This window comes from Littorina saxatilis, linkage group LG7, assembly GCF_037325665.1.
Source record: "Littorina saxatilis isolate snail1 linkage group LG7, US_GU_Lsax_2.0, whole genome shotgun sequence".
Lineage (NCBI taxonomy): Eukaryota > Metazoa > Mollusca > Gastropoda > Littorinimorpha > Littorinidae > Littorina > Littorina saxatilis.
The window spans coordinates 34,038,570-34,062,631 of record NC_090251.1 but is presented as its reverse complement, the minus strand read 5'-3'; the positions used below and the strand labels follow the sequence as shown (position 1 = coordinate 34,062,631).

The following is a 24,062-nucleotide window of genomic DNA, read 5'->3' as shown; positions in this document are numbered from 1 at the left end:
CTAACCAGGGACCTATATAGGTCTATGCATAGATATATCCCTTGACAGGTCTGTATAGATCTATGGTCTATGTTCTAACTGAGGGGCGGATCAGTTCATTTTATGGGGGGGGGGGGGGGGTTCCAAAAGTATATTGTGAAGATATGGGTGTGACGGCATGGCGCAATCTGGTGCATGCTGAGGATGATCATTACCAGTTTCAGGCAGCAGATTTTGTCACTGATTAATACCCCAAACAACAACAACAACCCCCCCCCCCCAAAAAAAAAAAAAAAATGTTGGCGGGGGGGGGGGGGGGGGGAGGTTCCGGAAACCCCAGAAACCCCCCACCTCGTCCGCCCCTGCTGATGATACCAGACCGTAGGAAGAGGTCTGCGAGATAACAGTCAGGAGAGGCTGGGTGGTGGCACAGTTGATAGTACTACAGCTAGTGTGTGTGTGTGTTTGTGTGTGTCAGTGTGTGTGTGTATGAGTATGTGTGTGCCAGTGTGACCGTGTGCGCGCATGTGTGTGTGTGTGTGTGTGTGTGTGCGTCTGAGTGTGCGTGAATGGGGAGGGGGGGGGGGTATACTGGGTTTCACTTTGGCAGTGCAGTGTGCGTTACTCTGTCTGTTTGTTCAGTTCGCACTCAGATTTTTGTTAAAGACTTTACTAGAAGAGTAAAAATAGCTAATGATAAAGGTAGTATACATATATATTATATGTTATGGGATCTAATAGCTTACCCAGCCTTTCCCGTGGCACTGCTTTCCTTGGAATCTTAGACACAAAGGGAGGCAATACAGTGTAATACCTTAAAATCTTTGGTTATTCAGCCTCAGAAGAATCATGCAGTGACTAATCATAAACTACATGCACAAAGTAAGCCTGATTTTGTAATAAATCTGATGATTCAGCATGCAGGACGTCTGTGGCTTGTGCATGTATAGTTGCTGTGACTTGATGTTTTGTACCATGCAGAGCGTGCGCATCCACAATGATAAGCAGAATACAATTACATGTACTACATGTTCAAATTTTACTCAGCCTTGACTGAATGATGTCAGTGTTTGTTTGTTTGTTTGCTTGCTTAACGCCCAGCCGACCACGAAGGGCCATATCAGGGCGGTGCTGCTTTGACATATAACGTGCGCCACACACAAGACAGAAGTCGCAGCACAGGCTTCATGTCTCACCCAGTCACATTATTCTGACACCGGACCAACCAGTCCTAGCACTAACCCCATAATGCCAGACGCCAGGCGGAGCAGCCACTAGATTGCCAATTTTAAAGTCTTAGGTATGACCCGGCCGGGGTTCGAACCCACGACCTCCCGATCACGGGGCGGACGCCTTACCACTAGGCCAACCGTGCCGGTATAATGTCAGTGTGTGTGTTGTGTTTGTATGTTTTTGTATATGATAACGTGTATGTTTTGGTTGGCCATTTATTAATCAATTTAAATGAATTAGGTATCAAATGTTTTGTTTTTTGTTACACATTTATCAATATCTAATGTGAGTGAATTGTGCATGTTTGTGTGTGTGCGTGAGAGAGACAGAGAGAGAGAGAGAGAGAGAGAGAGAGAGAGAGAGAGAGAGAGAGAGAGAGAGAGAGAGAGAGAGAGATAATATTTGTTCATGATGGCACATGCTCTCCATTTTTCTGTAAAAGTGCATTTTTTTGACACAATCACACATCCACTGTCGCACACAGTGTTTTCACAAGCGTAGGCAATTTTCCATTTTGAACCGTTTTATTTTGAAAAAATAAACCAGCATTAATCTCACCATCTTTGGACACTGAACAAGCAACACCCAAGTGAAGTCTTCATTTTCTCATTTGCATGACGAGTATGTTAAAATTTTTAATAAAAAAAAAAATTGATTGAAGAACCATTATTACTGTACTTTGTATAGTCATTCATTAAAATTCAATAAAGTTTACCTCTATGGGTTAGTTTGTCTGTTTGTTTATTTTTGTCACTTGTCCCTCTTTTCCTTTTGTGTTTTTTTTTCTTTTTCTTATTTTATTAGGACATGAAATTCCATGCAATGGTTTTTTTTCAAAACTTGTTTTCACTTTTGTTGTTTTGTTGTGGTCTTTTAAAGGTGGTCGTCTACATTTTTGCTTTTTTTTCAATAATCTTATGGTTATATTTCGCTAAAAAGTTATGTCAGATGATGAATGAACCATGGGGAAAAAAGTTATAGAAAAAAAAAATATGTAAAAAAAGATTTTATTTTTGGGTAGCGTGACTCACGCTTCCAATATTTTGTTTTCTGTTTGCCGAGAATATGTGCTTTGCCTAAAAATACTGACCAATCAAATTCATGTCACTATGCTTATAGCCACGCCCAAACAAGTGCAGCAACAGTTTGACACTGGAGCGCTGTCCACGCTTTTTTTTAAAACGCACGAGATTTGAGAGGAGTTTTGCGCTTGGCATTTTCCAAATAAGGATATCCTACTTTGAGTACTACGCTGGAATACTACAATGAATTTTCAAACGGCTACACTGGCTTCATCTTTCCTGATCGAAAGGGGGTGTATTGTTGATATTTGTAGATAATAGACTCTGCATTTTAATGGTCAAATGGCGATTTCGGTATAAAAATGTAGACAAGGACCTTTAATGTCATATTTGCCTTGATAGAAAGTCCTCGCATGCTCAGGAGAGAAAAATATTTGCTGCCATGAAATAAAAACAAAAGACCTCCCCTTAAAATCCCTCCCCAAACATGATGCTCAGTTAAAACTGTTCTGAAGAAACTAGATATGTGCGATTTGAAAGGACTCCACATCAAACTTTGGCAAACATTAGTGACATAATTATTTGCACACCACAGCTAAACACAGGTAGAAACATATGAAAGACAACAACAAAAAGGTAAACCAAATAAAAAGTGAAAGTGCTGAAACAAATAGAAATCATACAGAGGGCAAAAAAGCAAAGGGGGAAAAGGGGGGGGGGGGGGGGGGGTGTACCTTACTTTTCTCCAGGTTGCAGTAATCACGAAGTCTGGTGCAAATACTTTTCAACATCTATGTCTTTTTATTATCATCTTAACTAATACTCTGCGTCAGTAAATACTATGATCAGAGAGCGTCTATCTTCAAGCACCAACGTCCGAGGCTAACCGTTTGAACACATTTCTTTCTTTCTTTATTTGGTGTTTAACGTCGTTTTCAACCACGAAGGTTATATCGCGACGGAGAAAGGGGGGGAGATGGGATAGAGCCACTTGTTAATTGTTTCTTGTTCACAAAAGCACTAATAAAAAAATTGCTTTCTTTCTTTCTTTATTTGGTGTTTAACGTCGTTTTCAACCACGAAGGTTATATCGCGACGGAGAAAGGGGAGGAGATGGGATAGAGCCACTTGTTAATTGTTTCTTGTTCACAAAAGCACTAATCAAACAAGAAGAGCAAACGCTCGATCGAGTCACTTTCGCAGTTCTGAATATTATATGAGGCATCAGATGGACAGGAAGAAATTGCTATTCACAACACAATACAGATGTAAATAATTTGATGTAAAGAATAATCCTATAAAGTTTGAATCAAATCCGATGAATAGTTTCAGAGATATGATATTTCAATTTTTTTCCTTCAAGACATACCTGTGACCTTGAAAAAGGTCAAAGGTCACCAAAGCAGACGTCAAAGTGTAGAGGTCACTGGGAGTCACGTTCACATAAAATTTGAGCCCGGTCACTTTCATAGTTTCCGAGAAAAGCCCAACGTTAAGTTGTGTGTTGCCGAACAGAAAAGGCTAGTTATCTCCCTTGTTTTTCTGATAACGTTCGTAAAAGGCTACAGATGTAAATACTTTGATGAAAAGAATAATCCTACAAAGTTTCAATCACATCCGATGAACTTTGTCAAAGATATAAAATGTCTAATTTTTCCTTTGACGCTGACCTGTGACCTTGAAAAAGGTCAAAGGTCAACGAAACCATCGTTAAAGTGTAGAGGTCATTGGAGGTCACGACTAAACAAAATATGAGCCGGATCGCTTTGATAGTTTCCGAGAAAAGTCCAACGTTAAGGTGGTGTCTACGGACGGCCGGCCGGCCGGCTGGCCGGCCGGCCGGCCGGCCGGACAGACTAACACTGACCGATTACATAGAGTCACTTTTTCTCAAGTGACTCAAAAATTGCTCCAGGGGCTTGCAACGTAGTACAATATATGACCTTACTGGGAGAATGCAAGTTTCCAGTACAAAGGACTTAACATTTCTTACATACTGCTGGACTAAAATCTTTACAAACATTGACTATATTCTATACAAGAAACACTTAACAAGGGTAAAAGGAGAAACAGAATCCGTTAGTCGCCTCTTACGATGAACATATTTCAGTTCAGATCAAATCTACAGGTTCCAGATCAACACTTACAAAAATTCACAACAAAAACGGGACAGGGGTGAAAAAAAAGCATAGAGAAAAAACAAAAGAGAGAAGAACTACATGTATTCTTTCAAGGTAAGATACGTATTGGATTGGAATGAAGATCACCTTAGATTGAGGTGAACAGTTTTAAGATCTTTAACGATGCACACAGATCTTTCAGGTGTAAAGCGAGTCAGGTAAATTTTCGTTTTATAAATCACTGTAAAACCAACATGGGACAATCTCAAAACTAGCATACACAGATGCTAACAAAATATGACAGTTTGTATGTTACACAGAACTGAGCTCACTAATATAAATAATAAAGGAGTGAAAAAGAAGTCATTGATCCTAATGACAGCACTAATGTAAAACAGCATCTGGAAGTCCTGAGGTTAATACTGAAAAGATCATGGACAGTTTTGTTGTTTTGCTCTATTGATAAGCATATCAAATATACTACTAATGAGATTCATGGATGCTAATTCACAATAAATAAATGATAACATTCATTAGTTCATTCACTGACTAGCACCGTTTGAAGCAGCAGATTTAACTATCCTATTTCTCCAGAAACTTGCAGTGAAGAAGTGAAGCAAACAGGCAGACTGTTCATACAACTTGTACTAATATTTCGAAGAAGCTAGATATCAGACCATCTGAGAAACAAACTTTTCCAAGTCCAGTCAGCTCTGTGAGGACATTCATCACATATGCTTCACAGCAAAAATGTTACCAGGCGAATTTGGATGAATATACCTTCATAAATTCAAGAACACAATAAATAAATAAATATATGAATTAAAAAATATTCACTGTAAAAATCATAATCATTAACACTAACAGTTTAATATCAAAGCAAAGAAGTCGCGTAAGGCGAAAATACAACATTTAGTCAAGCTCAGTCGAACTCACAGAATGAATTTTTTCCGCAAGACCATACACTCGTAGCATCGTCTGTCCACCGCTCGAGGCAAAGGCAGAGAAATTAACAATCCAGAAAAGAGCGGTAGCGCTTGCGCTGAGGAGGATAGCACGCTTTTCTATATCTCTATTCTTTTTAACTTTCTGAACGTGTTTTTAATCCAAACATATATCTATATGGTTTTGGAATCAGGAACGGACAAGAAATAAGATGAAACTGTTTTTAAATCGATTTCGGAAATTTAATTTTAATCCTAATTTTTATATTTTTAATTTTCAGAGCTTGTTTTTAATCCGAATAACATATTTATATGTTTTTGGAATCAGAAAATGATGAATACGATAAATATAATTTTGGATCGTTTTATAACAAAATAATTTTAATTACAATTTTCAGATTTTTAATGACCAAAGTCATCAATTAATTTTTAAGCCTCCAAGCTGAAATGCAATACCAAAGTCCGGCCTTCGAAGATTGCTTGGCCAAAATTTCAATCAATTTTATTGAAAAATGAGGGTGTGACAGTGCCGCCTTAACTTTTACAAAATGCCGGATATGACGTCAAAGACATTTATCGAAAAAATGAAAAAAAAGTCTCGGGATATCATACCCAGGAACTCTCATGTAAAATTTCATAAAGATCGGTCCAGTAGTTTACTCTGAACCGTTCTTCATTCACACACACACACACACACACACACACCACACACACACACACACACACACACACACACACACACACACACACACACACACACACACACACACACACACACACACACACACACACACACACACACACACACGCACACACGCACGCACATACACCACGACCCTCGTTTCGATTCCCCCTCAATGTTAAAATATTTAGTCAAAACTTGACTAAATATAAAAAGGACAGATCTCTTTCATGCCCAAAAGAGGGCATACAAATTATCGTAAAATGTAAATGTTCCCAGAAATATAGACTTTCAATAAATGCACATTTGTCACTTGACAAATGGGCGGCAGACTTTCTTTATTTGGTGTTTTACGTCGTTTTCAACCACGAAGGTTATATCGCGACGGGGAAAGGGGGGAGAGGGAATAGAGCCACTTGTCAATTGTTTCTTGTTCACAAAAGCACTAATCAAAAAATTGCTCCAGGTGCTTGCAACGTAGTACAATGTATTACCTTAATAGGAGAATGCAAGTTTCCAGTACAAAGGACTTAACATTTCTTACATACTGCTTGACTAAAATCTTTACAAACATTGACTATATTCTATACAAGAAATACTTAACAAGGGTAAAAGGAGAACAGAATCCGTTAGTCGCCTCTTACGACATGCTGGGGAGCATCGGGTAAATTCTTCCCCCTAACCCGCGGGGGGTAATGGGCGGCAGAAAGGACCGAAATTGGGTGTAAACTCTTGAATATAAGTCACTGAGTATGTCTAGCAAAATCACATGTTCAACAGCTAGACTGAGGATATCTGGTAACTTGCACACTAACAACCACAATGTCTACCTTTGCATTTCTACTATCTCCCTATCATCTTCCAAGTCAGCAGGAATGTCTTTGACTCCATTGCAGGCGCCATTTAAATGACCGTCTGTGAGTCCGTTCAATTTCTGGGCGACTTTCTTCGGGTCAACCTCAACATCATTGAACCCGTTTTTGTGAAAGCCATTCAACAAGTGTCCTTTCCCCAGGCCATTGTTAACACCGTTTACTTTCCCCTCCACTGATTTCTGAACGTCAGTGCATAGAGATTCAGGAATGGTCTCCATCTTGTACTCGAGCAGCATGTGGTTGGTGGGAGCCAGCCCCACACAAGCGCGCAGAATGTTCTCGATACATGTGCGCTGGCGGGAGAGAGCGTTGACGACAGGCGTGCCGGAGGGGACCAGCGGTGCCTTGGTGAGGAAGGACAGGATAGAGAGCACGGGGTGGAAGCTGTGCCAGGTGGGTTCTGATTCAACCCGGTACTGGATCCGCTGGCACAGCTCCGTCAGAATGACGAGGTCCAGGATAATAGGAGAGGCCAGGAGGGAGTCCTCGCACGTGTTGTGAACCACCAGCGTGTTGCGGCCGCCCATCATGATCTCGGAGGTGTATTCGTCCATGGCCCGTTTAGAGTCCCCCACGTAGGGCACGTACTTGATCACCACGCAGTGGTCTGGTTTCTCCCCTTCCGCGTACAGGATGGAGTTGGAGGCCACCATGTCATCTACAACGTTGCTCTTTGAAATCTGCAGCAAAACAATTTTTTATTGATAAAAACATTGTGGTCTCACTTTCTTACTGTGAGAACATTGAATTTTTTTAATAAAATGGAAACCCATATTTTAAGGCTATCACCCGTTTAGGATCCTGCTTTCTCAACTTTTTCATTCATAATTTCCCTAAATAGTTAATACACTTCTATTTTGGACACCCTCACTGTAAAAGACCTGAAGTTTGCAGATGTGCTGGAGTCTGTAGCTCAGATATGAAAGGAATATTTAGGTCTTTGCAAGATTTTGAATTTTCCTCCATGATTTACTGAAAGAAGTGTTTGAGATTTCATGGTCTGTATGTATGTATGTATACAATGCACGTGGCATGGAAACCACTCTGATTATAAAAATACGTAATATTACCAGTGTATTTGTCTTGTGAATTTACAATCAAAGGCTGAGAGTCAAAACAAGCACATTACCCAAGCAGGCAGCAGCCTCGGACAGTAAGCATGCATTTTAAAGCTATCCAAGGGAAATAACTGCATCCTTGACAATACCTTGGTTTTTCTTGTTTACAAACATCTATATCTTGTCTCCGTAACACAAGGCATTATCAGGGATTGGATTAACCAGAAGTTTGAGGTATATTACTGGAAAAAATGCCAAACAACAAAATTGAGATTGGCAAATAGTCAAACATACATACTGGTTGACGTTTTGTTCGATCGATTTCTACCTGACATAATCACTATTCTTTCTTTATTTGGTGTTTAACGTCGTTTTCAACCACGAAGGTTATATCGCGACGGGAAAAGGGGGGAGATGGGATAGAGCCACTTGTCAATTGTTTCTTGTTCACAAAAGCACTAATCAAAAATTTGCTCCAGGGGCTTGCAACGTAGTACAATGTATTACCTTACTGGGAGAATGCAAGTTTCCAGTACAAAGGACTTAACATTTCTTACATACTGCTTGACTAAAATCTTTACAAAAATTGACTATATTCTATACAAGAAACACTTAACAAGGGTAAAAAGAGAAACAGAATCCGTTAGTCGCCTCTTACGACATGCTGGGGAGCATCGGGTAAATTCTTCCACCTAACCCGCGGGGGGCATAATCACTATGGTTTTTATTTGGTTTGACTGGTTGGCGTAACAAAAGTGAAAAGTTTCTGTGGAAGCTAGGATTAGTAATGGTAAAGAAATACTGTTTGAAAAAGTGCTAACGCATTCACTGGCATAACTGATGTGTCACTAAAAAAGTGTGTGGAATCAGCAAGGCAGACTTACCTCCTTGGATCTAAAGGTCTTCGGGGCAGAGAGGTTCATGCCGTCGTTGTTGCCTAGGTGGTTGTAGCTGACGATGGAGGTTGGTTTCAGTCCCGCTCCCACCAGGAAATCCACCAGCACCGACTTCAGCTTGGTCTGTCCAGATTTGAAGTCGTCTCCTCCGATGAATACCTGCAAAAGCAGTAACAAGTGTGTAAAGATATTTGCATTTCAAGTAAATGTAATCCTGTACTAATTACACATGAAATTGATAACATGTCATGTTGAGGACGCAAATAACCCTAAAAAATGTATCCCTCTAGATTTTTGTCAAAGGAATGCAAAAGTATCCAAGCCTTTTGACATCGATTTCGATTCGAAGTCAGTGACCGGTGAGTTTCCAGTTCATTCCTGAGTGCTAGAAGACACTCTCCTTTTCCAGTGAGAATTGATCATGTGCATGAATGGAACACACAGTGTTTGTTCATAATCTTAGGGGTTCCCCTGAGAATTGTACCTATCCGAAGTAACCCAATGTTCCTACGTGTACTCAACAATGCAAGGGAGGTAAGCTTTCTTTTGCATGTGATTCTGGTCTTACACACTGGTTGCACAATTGCCTTTGGAAATTCTGCTAAGGCAGTTACGAGTTTTACGAGTTTTAATTTGGTGGTCAGCTATACCAGACCTGTGCACACTCAAAACGCTCATCAGTAGTAAACAAACCAAATTTCATTAGTTTTTATAAAATGTTTCAATAGTAAGCTGTAACGACAGTTCAAGACATAATTCTGCTCACAAAGCACACAAACTGAAATATTATGACGCAGTAGAATGGGAATTACTATTTCTGAAAATGTCTTTGGCCTCGTCATTCTGACATTCATTCATCACTGGACTGTCTTGAGAATAACTGAACTTCCAGCACTGTTGTGCCGTTTTCTTCTTTGGTGACAGAGCTGGTGTCTCCTCTTCACTATCTGAATCTCGCACTCTTTTTTCTTTTCCATGTTTCACTTCAATCACAAGTTGCCACGCAGACGCTGAACTAAGTCTAAGAACAAAAACTCAATGCCGAGAACACGCGCGCTTCCGGTAAATTGGAAAACGTCTTTTCAGCGCAACGGCCAACTAATTGGTCAAAACATCTTAAAACAGAAACAAAGTACACACAATTTTTTTTGAGTAAAACATAGGAATTTTAATTAAAAATCCGTAGCACCGTATTCTGCATATAAAAATCGGAGAAATTACGGAGAAACCGTAGATGTGCACAGGTCTGCTATACCCATGTTTATCATTTGTTCACATAAAAACATAAATGATTTGTGAAACAAGCGACCCAAATTTCTAAGCAATGGGACAAAGTAATGAGAAGAAAAAACAGAAAAAAAAAAAACTTACTTTCTTTTTTTCCGCCAGTTCAATGCAGCCAGGCACGAACGTGTTCTGCGGTGATCCGTTGATGTAGGCCACACCCTCTTGGATGCTGGCAACAGCGAAGATGGTGGAGGGGGACACCTCACACTCGTTCTTTCGGATGCTGTTCAACAGGTTCTCTGCCGTGTCGTTCAGACCTTCACGCACCTCGCTGAATCTCTCTGTGTTTGCCGTCCACAGTATGATCACCTGGAAAATTGCATGTGGTTTCTTGCAAAAGTTGTCAAAATTATGCTGTGAAACCATTTTCACAACATCGTGACTTATCTATCTTCTGATGGGTGAAAAGACTCAAAAGTGTTAGAAAACAGGGCCTCCAGGTTCTATAATTTAATGAAATCGACCTACACTGTCATAAATGTTTCTTTAGAAAGTGAGTCTTCAATGGAAGGTCTGTAGACTTTCAAAATATTCGAGCCAAAACAACCAGCCAAAACTTTAGACAATTGTGACCAGAGGAAGCAAATGAATTACTTTGTTGCAAGTCAAACGGCAAAATACAGCTGGTGTCTATCTCTTGTCAGAATGTTGATTCTTGGTGACTTTATAAATATATGTACTAATGATACATATCATGGCAGTAAAACAAGCTTCTCGCATCATTTTCATCTATTAGTTCACTTGTACAGGAGATTTCACTCTTTTTCTCATACATTGTGGTTAAACTTCAATTTCTCTTCAGAAATATCCCTCACCTTATCCACACCGGAGGACTTGCGGAAGTCGCGGATGTCCTGGCGGATTTTGTTGAGCAGCTCCTGCTTTGTTCCCTGCAGAACGTTGTCGGCCCGAGACTCCTGATTGGCAGCGATGAAGTCTGGGAAGTAGATGGAGGGGCGGGGCTTCATGTCCTTCATAAGGGGACGCAGCTGCTCCTGCAGATTGTAGTCCAGGACTGTGGCACGCTTCATGGCGTCAGCAATGTTCATGGAGGAGATGTCCCAGCCTGAAAACAGAAAATCCAGTATAAGAATTTTTAGAATCAACAGGACAAAACTGTCTTGGTTTTAAGGAAAGGTGTACCTAATTTTAAGTCTGCAGCTGAAACCTGCCTCAGCAAACTACACTCATGTACCTTCATGAAGCATTAAATCCACACACTGACTCTGTTTCTCAGTAAACCACCATTTTGAGGTTCCCGAGTAAACCACCATTTTGAGGTTCCCGAGTAAACCACCATTTTGAGATCCCCCAGTAAACCACCATTTTGAGATCCAGTCTGTAAACCACCATTTTGAGATCCCATGTTTTGTTTTGTAGCACTTAGTCTGCAGTGTCATAACCTCATGCCGGAGAGTTTACAATCAACATCCGCTGTCTAAACAAGTTCACATTACTACTAACTATTCTGAATAGAAAGTTACAGCTTCTTTGCTTTAAAACAGTTCAACAAGAGATTACTCGCAGAGGTAGAGTAACTGCAACTGTAATTTGAATAACTATCACCAAAATAACTTTCAATCCTAAAGCTGCATTTTAATATTTTTATCAAAGAAAACTGACAAGAAGCGGCAACTCATAAAATACTCACCATCAAACACAATATCGTTGGCATGCACCATAGGAAGAAGATCCCGCATTGGTACGAAAACCTCTCCTGCCGGGCCGTTACCAAGGGCAATGGTTGCTGCATGGGTAATGGAGCCATAGTAGTTGGGTTGCTGCAACCCCTCCTTTGTGTGCCAGGACAGGTTGCATTTGTTGGCCAGGGTTGCAGCAGTGACGGTCGTTCCGTTGTTGCCTCCCCAACCCACAAGCATCACACCAAGCGTGGGCACCTGTTGGCATGAAAACTTATGTAAGCTTTTGCAATAACTTTTTCTGAGATAATTTATGTCAGCTTTTGCAAGTATATAATGCTTTTCAGAGAATATAGGTCAGCTTTCCTTTTTCTCAAAGAATTTACCAAAGCTTTTCTGAGCAATGTTACTCAGAGAATCTATTTAAGCTTTAGCTAGAAATGTTCCTCAGAGAATTAATATAAGCTTCTGTGAGCAAAGCTTCTTGATAGTTGGTGGTTTTGTTATGGTTTTTTTTATATGTATTGGTACTAATTGCAACATAACATGTGTGGGCATCTTTCTTTCTTTCTTTATTTGGTGTTTAACGTCGTTTTCAACCGTTCAAAGTTATATCGCGACGGGGAAAGGGGGGAGGGGATAGAGCCACTTGTTAATTGTTCCTTGTTCACAAAAGCACTAATCAAAAAATTGCTCCAGGGGCTTGCAACGTAGTACAATATATGACCTTACTGGGAGAATGCAAGTTTTCCAGTACAAAGGACTTAACATTTCTTACATACTGCTTGACTAAAATCTTTACAAACATTGACTATATTCTATACAAGAAACACTAAACAAGAGTAATAGGAGAAACAGAATCCGTTAGTCGCCTCTTACGACATGCTGGGGAGCATCGGGTAAATTCTTCCCCCTAACCCGCGGGGGGTATGTGTGGGCATCTAGAGAAAAAATTCATGCCTTTTTTTTTCCATCCTGTGTTTTTGAATATGGCGCAGGCTTGAATATCTACAGAAGAAATGCATTTTTTCCATAGTTGTATGATATCTGGCCAAAACATCAGGAATTGTCAAGGTGCTATTACAGGTGTATAGCTGCCCTTTCAATGAGGTATTTGTATTCAGAAGAAATAGTTCACCTATATCTACGTATACATGTGTAAAAACTCAAATGTGAAAATTTCTCATTTCTTTTCAGAAAGCAACCAAATCCACCAACCTTCTGCTCTGTCTTGAATGTGAAGTGTGTGGTCTGAGGCGTAGCAATGTATCTCCCATCTTTATCAACTTCCACTCCTGTGGTCATGTAGTCATACTTCGCCTCGATGAACTCGGACGTGTATTTCACTTTGTCACTGTTGACATGAACTTTCGCCATTTTGTCGTCTTGTAGCTTGTATACGTCACAATTCTGAAAAGAGAAGAAATACAAGAAAAATGAAGACCTGCAGGTATATGATTTTACCAATCAGTGTATCAATCAATCAATATGAGGCTTATATCGCGCGTATTCCGTGGGTACAGTTCTAAGCGCAGGGATTTATTTTTTTATTTTTATTTTATGCAATTTATATCGCGCACATATTCAAGGCGCAGGGATTTATTTATGCTGTGTGAGATGGAATTCTTTTTACACAATACATCACGCATTCACATCGGCCAGCAGATCGCAGCCATTTCGGCGCATATCCTACTTTTCACGGCCTATTATTCGAAGTCACACGGGTATTTTGGTGGAAATTTTTGTCTATGCCTATACAACCCACCACCTAGGTTAGGAAAGGGGGGAGAAAATTGCTAACGCCCTGACCCAGGGTCGAACTCGCAACCTCTCGCTTCCGAGCGCAAGTGCGTTACCACTCGGCCACCCAGTCCTCACCCAGTGTAAAGACTGTCACACATACTCTATCTCTTGCACAAAATAAAATCTAAAGCTCTGAAAATAATTGCAATCGCCCCAATTGACATGCTGGAATGTTTTTATTCTAAAAAAACAAAAACAAAACAAAAAACACACACATTTTTTTTAAAGACACCTGTGTAATACCCACTTCTTGCTACTGGACAGTTAAGACACTTCAGTTGACTTTTTCAGTGACATGATGACAGTCAATTGTAATTTCAAGCAATCATATCTGGTAGTGGTATCATATATAGACAAACTACAGCAATGGATAGAAATAACATTATTGTTGGACTGAACCAAAGCCTCTGAGTGTATGGGTCATGTTTCTGCTCTATCATATGTATGATTCAAACCATTCTATTTCTTCATGTGCTATCTGTCTGCCTAAAAGGAATTTCAATTTGGTTTTTTTATTTTCTTTCTTTCTTTATTTGGTGTTTAACGTCGTTTTCAACCACGAAGGGTTATATCGCGACGGGGAAAGATGGGATAGAGCCACTTGTCAATTGTTTCTTGTTCACAAAAGCACTAATCAAAAATTTGCTCCAGGGGCTTGCAACGTAGTACAATGTATTACCTTACTGGGAGAATGCAAGTTTCCAGTACAAAGGACTTAACATTTCTTACATAGGCCTACTGCTTGACTAAAATCTTTTACAAAAATTGACTATATTCTTTACAAGAAACACTTAACAAGGGTAAAATGAGAAACAAAATCCGTTAGTCGCCTCTTACGACATGATGGGGAACATCGGGTAAATTCTTCCCCCTAACCCGCGGGGGTCTTTTTTATTTTGATTCCTTGAATTCTCTCTAAGTTCTGTCTGCCACTCCCATTCATTTAATATAAAGCAAGGCTTGTGTTCGATACATTTATAAAAGTGTTCCACCCACAGATCAGTCTAAAGGCTAAATCGGCTACTTCACTTTATTCTGCATGAAACCTCAAAGGGGGCGGAGCTAGCGAGGTCCTCCGACAACCCATGAATGAAAGATTCTCACGCACTCAACAGAGACCTACATTCTGCATCTTCTTCTTCTTCTTAGTGATAGGTAGCCAACATCAGCATGGTGATGAATCTGCTACCAGACAAGAGACATTCATTCTGCTTCAACAAATCATTGATCAATTTAGACATTTCATCAGACACACACGTGTTGCCCTCCACGTCACATCACAGTGGTCACATCTGACTTTGACTTTTGTAGCAGACGACTATCATGTGGTGTGATGCGCATACTGTGACGAAAGGAAGTAGAGTATCTTCATATCCGGTTGAATGTTACACGTACGCATGGCGGAAAAATCAACAAGACACCGGCAACAGCCCGTCGCATTTCATTATTTTTACGTCGACATAGCCCGTACTTGTCCCCAAAGAAACTTACCATACCCTTAACACTTGTTTTTGCAATACCATCTGACAATAATTGAAACGCATTCGTGGGAAGGTCACAGAAAACGGCTGGTCATGAAAGGATAAAGCCGGTAGCCCGCAAAACGGGACGAATTACATACGATACCGAAAGATAGCAGCCTTATCACAATAACTTCAAAGATGCCGCGTCAAAATAGGTTAGGCAGGAAAGCAGACAAGAACATCCGCATATCTCTCACCTGTTATAAGATGCAGCAGTGAAGCAAGTGTCAGCAGACGCTGGCGTCGAGTTTTGACTCTGTGTGTGTGTTCGCAGGTATTACCAATTAATGTGGTTCCGATGAATCTGAATTTCCTCTGAATGTGCTGGACCTTTTATAACTTCCGATTCGTTATAACAAATTTTTTTATAGGTATTTTACGCACAATGGATTTGACGCGAAAGATCGTCTGCTCGTGTGAAAATGGCCGGGTCGCGCGAGAAAAATCTAACCAATCAGAAATCGGTATGTTGATGTGTCGTTCTAAGGTCATGGTCGAAATGCCGGCCGGTCACGGTGCCAGAACGTTCAGCATGTTCTTCTCCGCGTTAGTTTTCTGGACAAAATTGCTGCGGATAAAATCGCTCGACTTCGGCAGAATATTCTCGAAGCTATTTCTTTGATGTAAGCCACCAGTTACTTCACGTGGCTTATGACTGACGCTCATAGCTTAGCTTCCACGTGAGAGGTAGGGGGGGGGGGGGGGGGGCGTCCCGGACTGTGCGGTCAAGGGTGTAGGTGGGAGGAAACTGGGTGGGGGTCTGGGGTAGGCGGGGGTGACTGTGTTGGGAGGGTGGAATGGAATGATAGACGTCGTGTTTGTCGTCGGAGCAATCAAATATATTTTTTGAAATCTCAAAATAACATAAAACAAGTCGCGTAAGGCGAAATTACTACATTTAGTCAAGCTGTCGAACTCACGGGATGAAACTGAACGCACTGTATTTTTTCACCAAGACAGTTTCGTCAATCCGGCCCGCGTGAAGGAAATCGCTCACCTTCCACGTGCAAAACGTAGTGATATCGCGGTAGCGCGGTAGCGTAAGTTGTGCTAATTAAGCAGGAAAGCGCGCTTTTCTGTATTCTTGTTAACTTTCTGAGCTTGTTATGTTTTTGGAATTAGGAAATGATCACGAATAAGATGACATGATTTTTGGATCGATTCAGTCTTACATTTTAATCGTAAGACTAATTATTCTATTTTCGTTACTGATTATGATCACATTTTAAGAGTAAACATGACAAATGTATATATTTTTAGATTCAGAATGTGATGAAGAATACGATGCAATCAATTTTAAATCTGTTTGCGAAAAATCGATTTTAATGACAACTTTAATGAGGAAACTCATTAATTAATTTTTAAGCTTCCAAGCTGAAATGCAATACCAAAGTCCGGGCTTCGTCGAAGATTACTTGACCAAAGTTTCAACCAATTTGCCGTTGAAAAATGCGAGCGTGACAGTGCCGCCTCAACTTTGACGAAAAGCCGGATATGACGTCATCAAAGACATTTATTTAAAAAAAAGGAAAAAAACGTCTGGGGATATCATACCCAGGAACTCTCATGTAAAATTTCATATAGATCGGTCCAGTAGTTTACTCTCTTCTTCTTCTTCGTTCATGGGCTTAGACTCCCACGTTCACTCATGTTTTCAGCACGAGTGGATTTTTACGTGTATGACCGTTTTTACCCCGCCATTCAGGCAGCCATACGCCGATTTCGGGGGAGGCATGCTGCGGGGTATTTTCGTGTTTCTATAACCCACCGAACTCTGACATGGACTGATTACAGGATCTTTTCCGTGCGCACTTGGTCTTGTCGTGCTTGCGTGTACACACGAAGGGGGTTAAGACACTGGCAGATCTGTACATAAGTTGACCTGGGAGATCGGAAAAATCTCCACTCTTAATCCACCAGGCGGCAGCGACCGGGATTCGAACTCACGACCTCCCGATTAGGAGGCCGACGTCTTACCACCACGCCACTGCGCCCCGGCGTCGTAGTTTACCGTGCTCTGAATCACTCACACACACGCACACACACACTGACACACATACACCACGACCCTCGTCTCGATTCCCCCCTCTCCGTTAAAACATTTAGTCAAAACTGGACTAAATGTAAAAACAAACGAAAAAAAAAATGTATGCTGGCGTGCGCGGCGCGTGTCACAACTGTGTGTGTATGGAAAGCCGTTTGGCTCATAACCATTACGCGTGTAATAAAACATAAATACACGCGTAATAAATGACTAATACACGTGTATTTATTTCTTATTGCACGTGTAATTTATCTTTTTTCTCATGCTATGGAATAGCATAATGATTAAATACACGTGTAATAAATATTTCATACTCGTGTAAGAAATGATTAAATACACGTGTAATTAACATTTCATGCGCGTGTAAGAAATATTTAAATACACGTGTAATTATTTATTACACGTGTATTTAAATATTTTTTACACGCGCATGAAATGATTATTACGCGTGTATTAATTATTTCTTACACGCGCATGAAATATTTCTTACGCGTGTATTAAATATTTCTTACACGCGCATGAAATATTTATTACGCGTGTATTTAATCATTTCGTACACGTGTATGACATTTTTATTCCACGTGTATTTAATCATTTCGTACACGTGTAAGACATGATTAAATACACGTGTAATACATTTTTCATACACGCGTAAGAAATGAATAAATACGCGTGTAATAAATATTTCCGACATACAAGCGTTAAAAATGCAGGAGTCACGTGGTTAAGCGACTTAAAAACTCGGACTGGGAATCCACATGAAAAACACTCTATGCGTCTTCATCGCCTCGCTTTGCACGCTTACAGCTCAAGAGATGGCGGAAGCGGCAAACGTCAATGTCACCTTAGAAGGTTTGCGAGAACAATTTAACGCCTTTGCCCAGGCTCGCACAGCATTGGAAAGGTAAGTTACTTGTTTTATCAGATGAAGTCGGTTGTTGTGCGCGCGAACCGGAAGTAGAATAGACGAGAGTTGTTGCTTTGCATGTCGTATATTTTCCGATTCAAGTTTTAAGTTTATTACGGGTGTATGTAATGATTAAATACACGTGTATTTAAATAATTTCCTACACGTGTATTTAATCATTTCTTACACGCGTATAAACTATTTCCTGCACGTGTATTTAATCATTTCTTACACGCGCATGAAATATTTATTACACGCGTATTTAATCATTTCTTACACGCGCATGAAATATTTCTTACACGCGTATTTAATCATTTCTTACACGTGTATGAATTATTTATTACACGCGTAAAAAATGATTATTACACGTGCATTAATCATTTATTACACGTGTATCAATTATTTATTACACGTGTATTTATGTTTTATTACGCGTGTAATGGTTATGAGCCAAACGGCTTTCCATACTATGTGTGTGCCGTGCCAGTGTGTCAGTGTGTGTGTGTGTGTGTGTGTGTATGTATGTGTGTGTGTGTTTCGTCACAAATAAACACTGACTGTAAGACTAGACTGAATTACAAATTTGCTCATATTCCATGCTGATAAAGATTCAAGTCAACAGAAAAATAGAACCATTGCCGAGTCAGCGGCAAATTTTTAGTTCCGACACGTGACTGCAGTTCAGATGCTATGCCATGGAATAAGGCCATCCCTCCAACAATCAACACCCTGACTGCTTGTTGTGGTGACTTGGCCGAATTTTTGGACGATTTAATTTCCGCGGAAAAAGTCATCAGTGCCTTGCACGGAGTTAGTTCTTTAAAAAAACAAAACACTGTGCACAGAGAGCACCATGGCTGTTCATTTTTGGTATGTGACCAAGGGATGGTCTTATCCCACGTAAAAGCCTCACCAGATCTAAGACGTTGAGGCGCAATTGCCAAAACCGAAACCCTGACATTTCCAGCATAAAGATACTATTGTCGAAGTAACAATTACATTTCGCAGCTTTTCGGGGCCGTCGTTTATTTACAGTAAAAAATGAAAATTGCTTCTATATTTGACTTGTCTGCCTGCCTGCCTGCCTGTCTGTCTTATTGCTTATCTGTTGGTTGGTTTGTGTAGTGTGATGAGACTCTTGTTTTTGTTTTCTTGTGTGATCAGATTAATGACTTTATACCTCAAACGTGAGTGCAGAGTTTCACGGGCCTTTCTGCAACAATGTGGAATAAGTAAGACATTTAAAGCCCAACTCCGCCTTGTGAAAACTGGTGCTTCTACTGACCTAAGGGTGGGGGGGGGGGGGGGGGGGGGGGCAGCGGGAGTTGAGGAAAGGAGGGATGGGGGAGTGGCAGAGGTTGGGACAGGAATGAAGGGGGAGGGGGGTGCCAGCAGAGAAGATAGGGCGGGGACGGATGGGAAAGGAACTTCTCTGACGTCAGTCTACCAAAAAAGATCAATGCCCTGATCAGAATAGCCGAGAGTATTCTAAGCAATGTCTCAATATCAGCAAGAACTGGTGTGATAGTGAATTATTGTTTTTCGGTTTGTGTATTTTTGTTTTTTTTTTGGCACGGGCGTTCTGCGGTCACACACTGAGGCGACAGGCACACTCATAATAATTCGGAGATGAGAAATTTGCAAAAGTGAAGATACGGCCCGGTTTGGTTATTACTGACTGACATGGGTGGTCTTTCAGTCTCACGTGTGTAGGATAATATGAGTTATTTATTAATGCTACCTGCTAGATAATGAGAACATGGATATCAACATGAGCCGGCAGGTGAATTTTGATATTATTTTCGAGACATCAGTGTCTGTTATCGTTTGGTAACAGTCAGCATAATTATTACAAATAACGGTTTTATTACCGGCTATTTTCGACCTAAAAATGGCTATCGAAGCAATCCTGTGAATAAGATGTAATAAATAAATGGAGACGGGGTTGAAGGGCCGAGGCTGGATTGACCTCATTCGCATGACCTCATCAGTGCAGCCTTTATCATACATGATTAACAGCTGAAACTGAAGTTCTCTCACAACAATCTCACGTATGCAGGATACAAGTTTTTTGTCAAATTTTTTCTTGTCGAAGAGAAAGGGGCAGGCTCAGAATCATTCTCAGTCAGTGCAGATTGACACTCATAGCTGTCAGTCGCGACATTAATTCACTGAGTCACATAAAATCCCACACAGCACACTCGGAAAGCAGGCAGGCTGAGGATTGTGCACGTGTCCAAAATAGAAGGATGCTACTCTGTGCAAAAGCCTGGACAGATCTGCGATGATTTACAAGCTAGATGGCTTACACGAAAAGGAAGGGATTCTAAACTTCTTCTTGCGCCTGTGGCTAATGGGGGAGTTTCGAATGATTACTGATTAGTCAGTCGGGGTCGGAAACTGCGTGACACTGAATAGCTGAAATACTACGCAGCACTAACACTACGAGATCACCACTTCTGTCTCCAAAAAGCGCATGGTACAACGCCACTCGGCAGAAACTCTGGTTTCGAGTCAGACTGATAGTTGTGTGAAGGTGGGCATTCGTTTCAATGCAAAACCGCTGCTATTTTAGCGGAGTCGGAGATAGTTTTCAGACGCATTTTTTATGAAATTTGACATGAGAGTTCCTGGGTATGAAATCCCCGAACGTTTTTTTCATTTTTTTGATAAATGTCTTTGATGACGTCATATCCGGCTTTTCGTGAAAGTTGAGGCGGCACTGTCACGCCCTCATTTTTCAACCAAATTGGTTGAAATTTTGGTCAAGTACTCTTCGACGAAGCCCGGGGTTCGGTATTGCATTTCAGCTTGGTGGCTTAAAAATTAATTGATGACTTTAGTCATTAAAAATCTGAAAATTGTAAAAAAAAATAAAAATTTATAAAACGATCCAAATTTACGTTTGTCTTATTCTCCATCATTTGCTGATTCCAAAAACATATAAATATGTTATATTCGGATTAAAAACAAGCTCTGAAAATTAAATATATAAAAATTATTATCAAAATTTTTTTTTCGAAATCAATTTAAAAACACTTTCATCTTATTCCTTGTCGGTTCCTGATTCCAAAAATATATAGATATGATATGTTTGGATTAAAAACACGCTCAGAAAGTTAAAACGAAGAGAGGTACAGTAAAGCGTGCTATCCTTCTCGGCGCAACGAATACCCCGCTCTTCTTGTCAATTCCACGTGCACTGCCTTTGCCACGGGCGGTGGAGTGACGATGCTACGAGTATACGGTCTTGCTTCGTTGCGTTGCGTTCAGTTTCATTCTAGGCGCGGCGAAACGTCGGTGACAGTGGGTTCTTAATGGATGTGATGTAACTGTCCTGCTTTTACGCAGAAATGAGCTTTTGCTGCTACAGACCTTGAAGCCCCGCAAAAACGCCCCCCCCCCCCCCCCCCCCCCCCATGTTTTCTCTCCCCAAATCTTCTCACTTGTAAGACCCACCTATTTTGGACGTTACTGATACCACGTGATTTCAGTTTGCATGTGCCTTTCAAGTTTAGCCTCAGGACTGACTGATTTTGAGTCGCTCAGTTCAGTACTTATTGTTTCCCACGTTACTTCTGCAGTCATAAGTAATCAGTCCATGTAGAGAAAAAAACATACCACGAAAGAGTGAAAGAAAGAAATAGACAAATGAACGTAAAACGAAATCAAACCAAACCAAACCATGAAAACAAACAAAGGGACCAGAAGACAAATTCGAACTGAGTATAAAACAGGGTTATAACCGAGGTTTGCTTTAAATTCGAAGTGAGTATAAAACAGGGTTATAACCGAGGTTTGCTTTAAATTCGAACTGAGTATAAAACAGGGTTATAACCGAGGTTTGCTTTAAATTCGAACTGAGTATAAAACAGGGTTATAACCGAGGTTTGCTTTAAATTCGAACTGAGTATAAAACAGGGTTATAACCGAGGTTTGCTTTAAATTCGAACTGAGTATAAAACAGGGTTATAACCGAGGTTTGCTTTAAATTCGAACTGAGTATAAAACAGGGTTATAACCGAGGTTTGCTTTAAATTCGAACTGAGTATACAACAGGGTTGTAACCGAGGTTTGCATTCTCTGTCTGTCCGTGTCCCTGGTTTTCTGGCATTCCTTTATTTTCCGTCTTCTTTCTCTCGTCTTTTGTTTGTTGTTGTACTTTTTCAGTTTTGATCTGTTAAGTTTCAGGCCTACACTGAGATTGACCAAATGTTTTGATATCGCTTCACGCGACGTGTTTGTTTTATTTTGTTCAATGACAACGTCGAAGCGGCAACCCAACCGTGAGTCAATAACACTAAGCAAGGGTGGATCCAGGATCTTAAGGAAGGGGGGGGCACACCCACACTTTTTTGCACAAACTTGAAGGCGCAAAGCGCCTAAATTGAGGGCGCAAAGCGCCCGAACATGCTAGGGGAGTCCGGGGGCATGCCCCCCCCCCCGGAATTTTTTTTCAAGCCGGGAAGCAAAATGCTGCAATCTAGGGGCACCTGAGCTCAGAAACTGTCAGTTAATCATTTTTATATATATACAAGTCGTATATATATATATATATAGAATATATCTCTCTCTCTCTTTTTTTTTTCCTGAAGGGGGGGCTCGGGCCCCCTTCGCTCCCCCCTAAATCCGCCACTGCTAAGTTATGAAACAGTTACGCAGAAACCCTATCACTGTGCAGCGGTATGCAACACACTGACTCGAGCAATTCCAGAAAACGCCATCGTGTCGGGTGACCGGTGCACGTGCACCAATGCCTGGTATGGGTCCAAGATAGCAATTGACAAGAACTATTCAGAAACAGGGTCATGTTTTCAAGTTCAGACAGTTTAGTGTTATTGCGTCACTGGGCCAGAACGGCCCACCAATGCAATCATACTCTAGTATTATGAACTATTATTTAATGCATGGTTGAGCGATTGGTCGCGGCATGCCAAGCTGACGGTATTCCTTGTTAGCGCACTAAGCTGAACCAAATCTTGTCATCCTGTGATTTTGTTCATCTCGTCAACCAAAATTCCACTCTCACGTACGCAGACAGTATACATAAAATTACTTAAAAATTAAAAAAAAAAGTTGTCCAGACTTACCAGCGTATTTGCAAATCATTTGCTCGACACTTGCGCATTGCTTTGGTCACGTGACGAGAGATATGTCTCGAAACCAGGTCTTGTTTTCGTATGACTGAGGCAAGGTCTGCGCCCCAGTGCAGTGCCCTTCATTTTTAGTCAAAACATTTAATTCTAACCCCGCAAGTACCATACAGTACCAACTACATCACATAAAATTCTCAATTTCTATGCCAAGACCTTACCATTTTGTTTTATGTATTTTGAAAAGACACTAACAAGGAAAAAAACGCATAATTCATGTTAATCCTAATAACTTGACTCGGGGGCGTTCCCTGGGGAAAACACCCAACCAATTAAAGGGAAGGTTTAATATGGCGGCGTGGCTACTTGCACACGGCCCGTTCCCTTTTCTAGCGGTTGTCGCCTACTCCATTTTTTTTTAAACATTCATGTTCCACATTTGTTTGTTTGTTTATTTGTTGCTTAACGTCCAGCCGACTACGCAGAGCCATATCAGGACGAGGAAGGGGGGGATGAAGGGGGCCACTTGTCAAGCGATTCCTGTTTACAAATGCACTAACCCATTACTTGTGTCCCAGCAGGCTTTAGTAAAACTAAATTAATACCTACTGGAAGATTACCAGTTTCCAGTATGTTAAAATAGGCTTAACCTATCTACTGCTGGACTTACATCAGAACACTAACAGATTAAACTATACATGAATCGCGAGACAAGCGGCAAGAGAAGAGATTTTTGGAAAAAATACAGGTGAATGAGCAAGAAGGCAGAAAAAAGAAAAGAATTCATGAAGAAAAAGAGAGCATGACAGGAAAGAGGAACCAAAAATCTACCTAACAGCAAACTAGAAAGCTCCTGCGGTTCCAAAAACAGGAGGGGCTTTTAATTTCATAACCGCAGTGCCCCACTGCGGGAATGTTCCACATCAAGAACAAGGGTTTGCTGCAATGGAAAGACC

The 24,062-nt window shown here is 40.7% G+C and overlaps 1 protein-coding gene and 1 long non-coding RNA gene across 2 annotated transcripts; both read right to left on the bottom strand.

Annotated features, from left to right (window-relative positions):
• Nucleotides 1–1,717: 1,717 nt before the first annotated feature.
• LOC138971240 (uncharacterized) lies at nt 1,718–24,021 on the bottom strand. Its single transcript, XR_011457202.1, has 2 exons — nt 23,544–24,021; nt 1,718–3,050 (listed from the first exon to the last, which is right to left on the bottom strand). It is a non-coding gene; the product is annotated as an uncharacterized lncRNA (long non-coding RNA).
• LOC138971239 (uncharacterized) lies at nt 1,982–15,477 on the bottom strand. Its single transcript, XM_070343931.1, has 7 exons — nt 15,260–15,477; nt 12,955–13,146; nt 11,748–11,994; nt 10,912–11,162; nt 10,181–10,405; nt 8,798–8,968; nt 1,982–7,535 (listed from the first exon to the last, which is right to left on the bottom strand). The coding sequence occupies exons 2-7, from the start codon at nt 13,111–13,113 to the stop codon at nt 6,807–6,809; spliced, it is 1,782 nt and encodes a 593-aa protein (XP_070200032.1). The 5' UTR covers nt 13,114–13,146; nt 15,260–15,477; the 3' UTR covers nt 1,982–6,806.
• Nucleotides 24,022–24,062: the final 41 nt, after the last annotated feature.

Bases quoted from the DNA above. Each gene is read 5' to 3' on its own strand.
- LOC138971239 (XM_070343931.1), bottom strand. From the start codon at position 13,113: ATGGCGAAAGTTCATGTCAACAGTGACAAAGTGAAATACACGTCCGAG. The intron at 11,995-12,954 runs GTTGGTGGATTT...TCATGCCAACAG, and splicing joins CATTCAAGACAGAGCAGAAG to GTGCCCACGCTTGGTGTGAT. The intron at 10,406-10,911 runs GTGAGGGATATT...GCAATTTTCCAG, and splicing joins AGTCCTCCGGTGTGGATAAG to GTGATCATACTGTGGACGGC.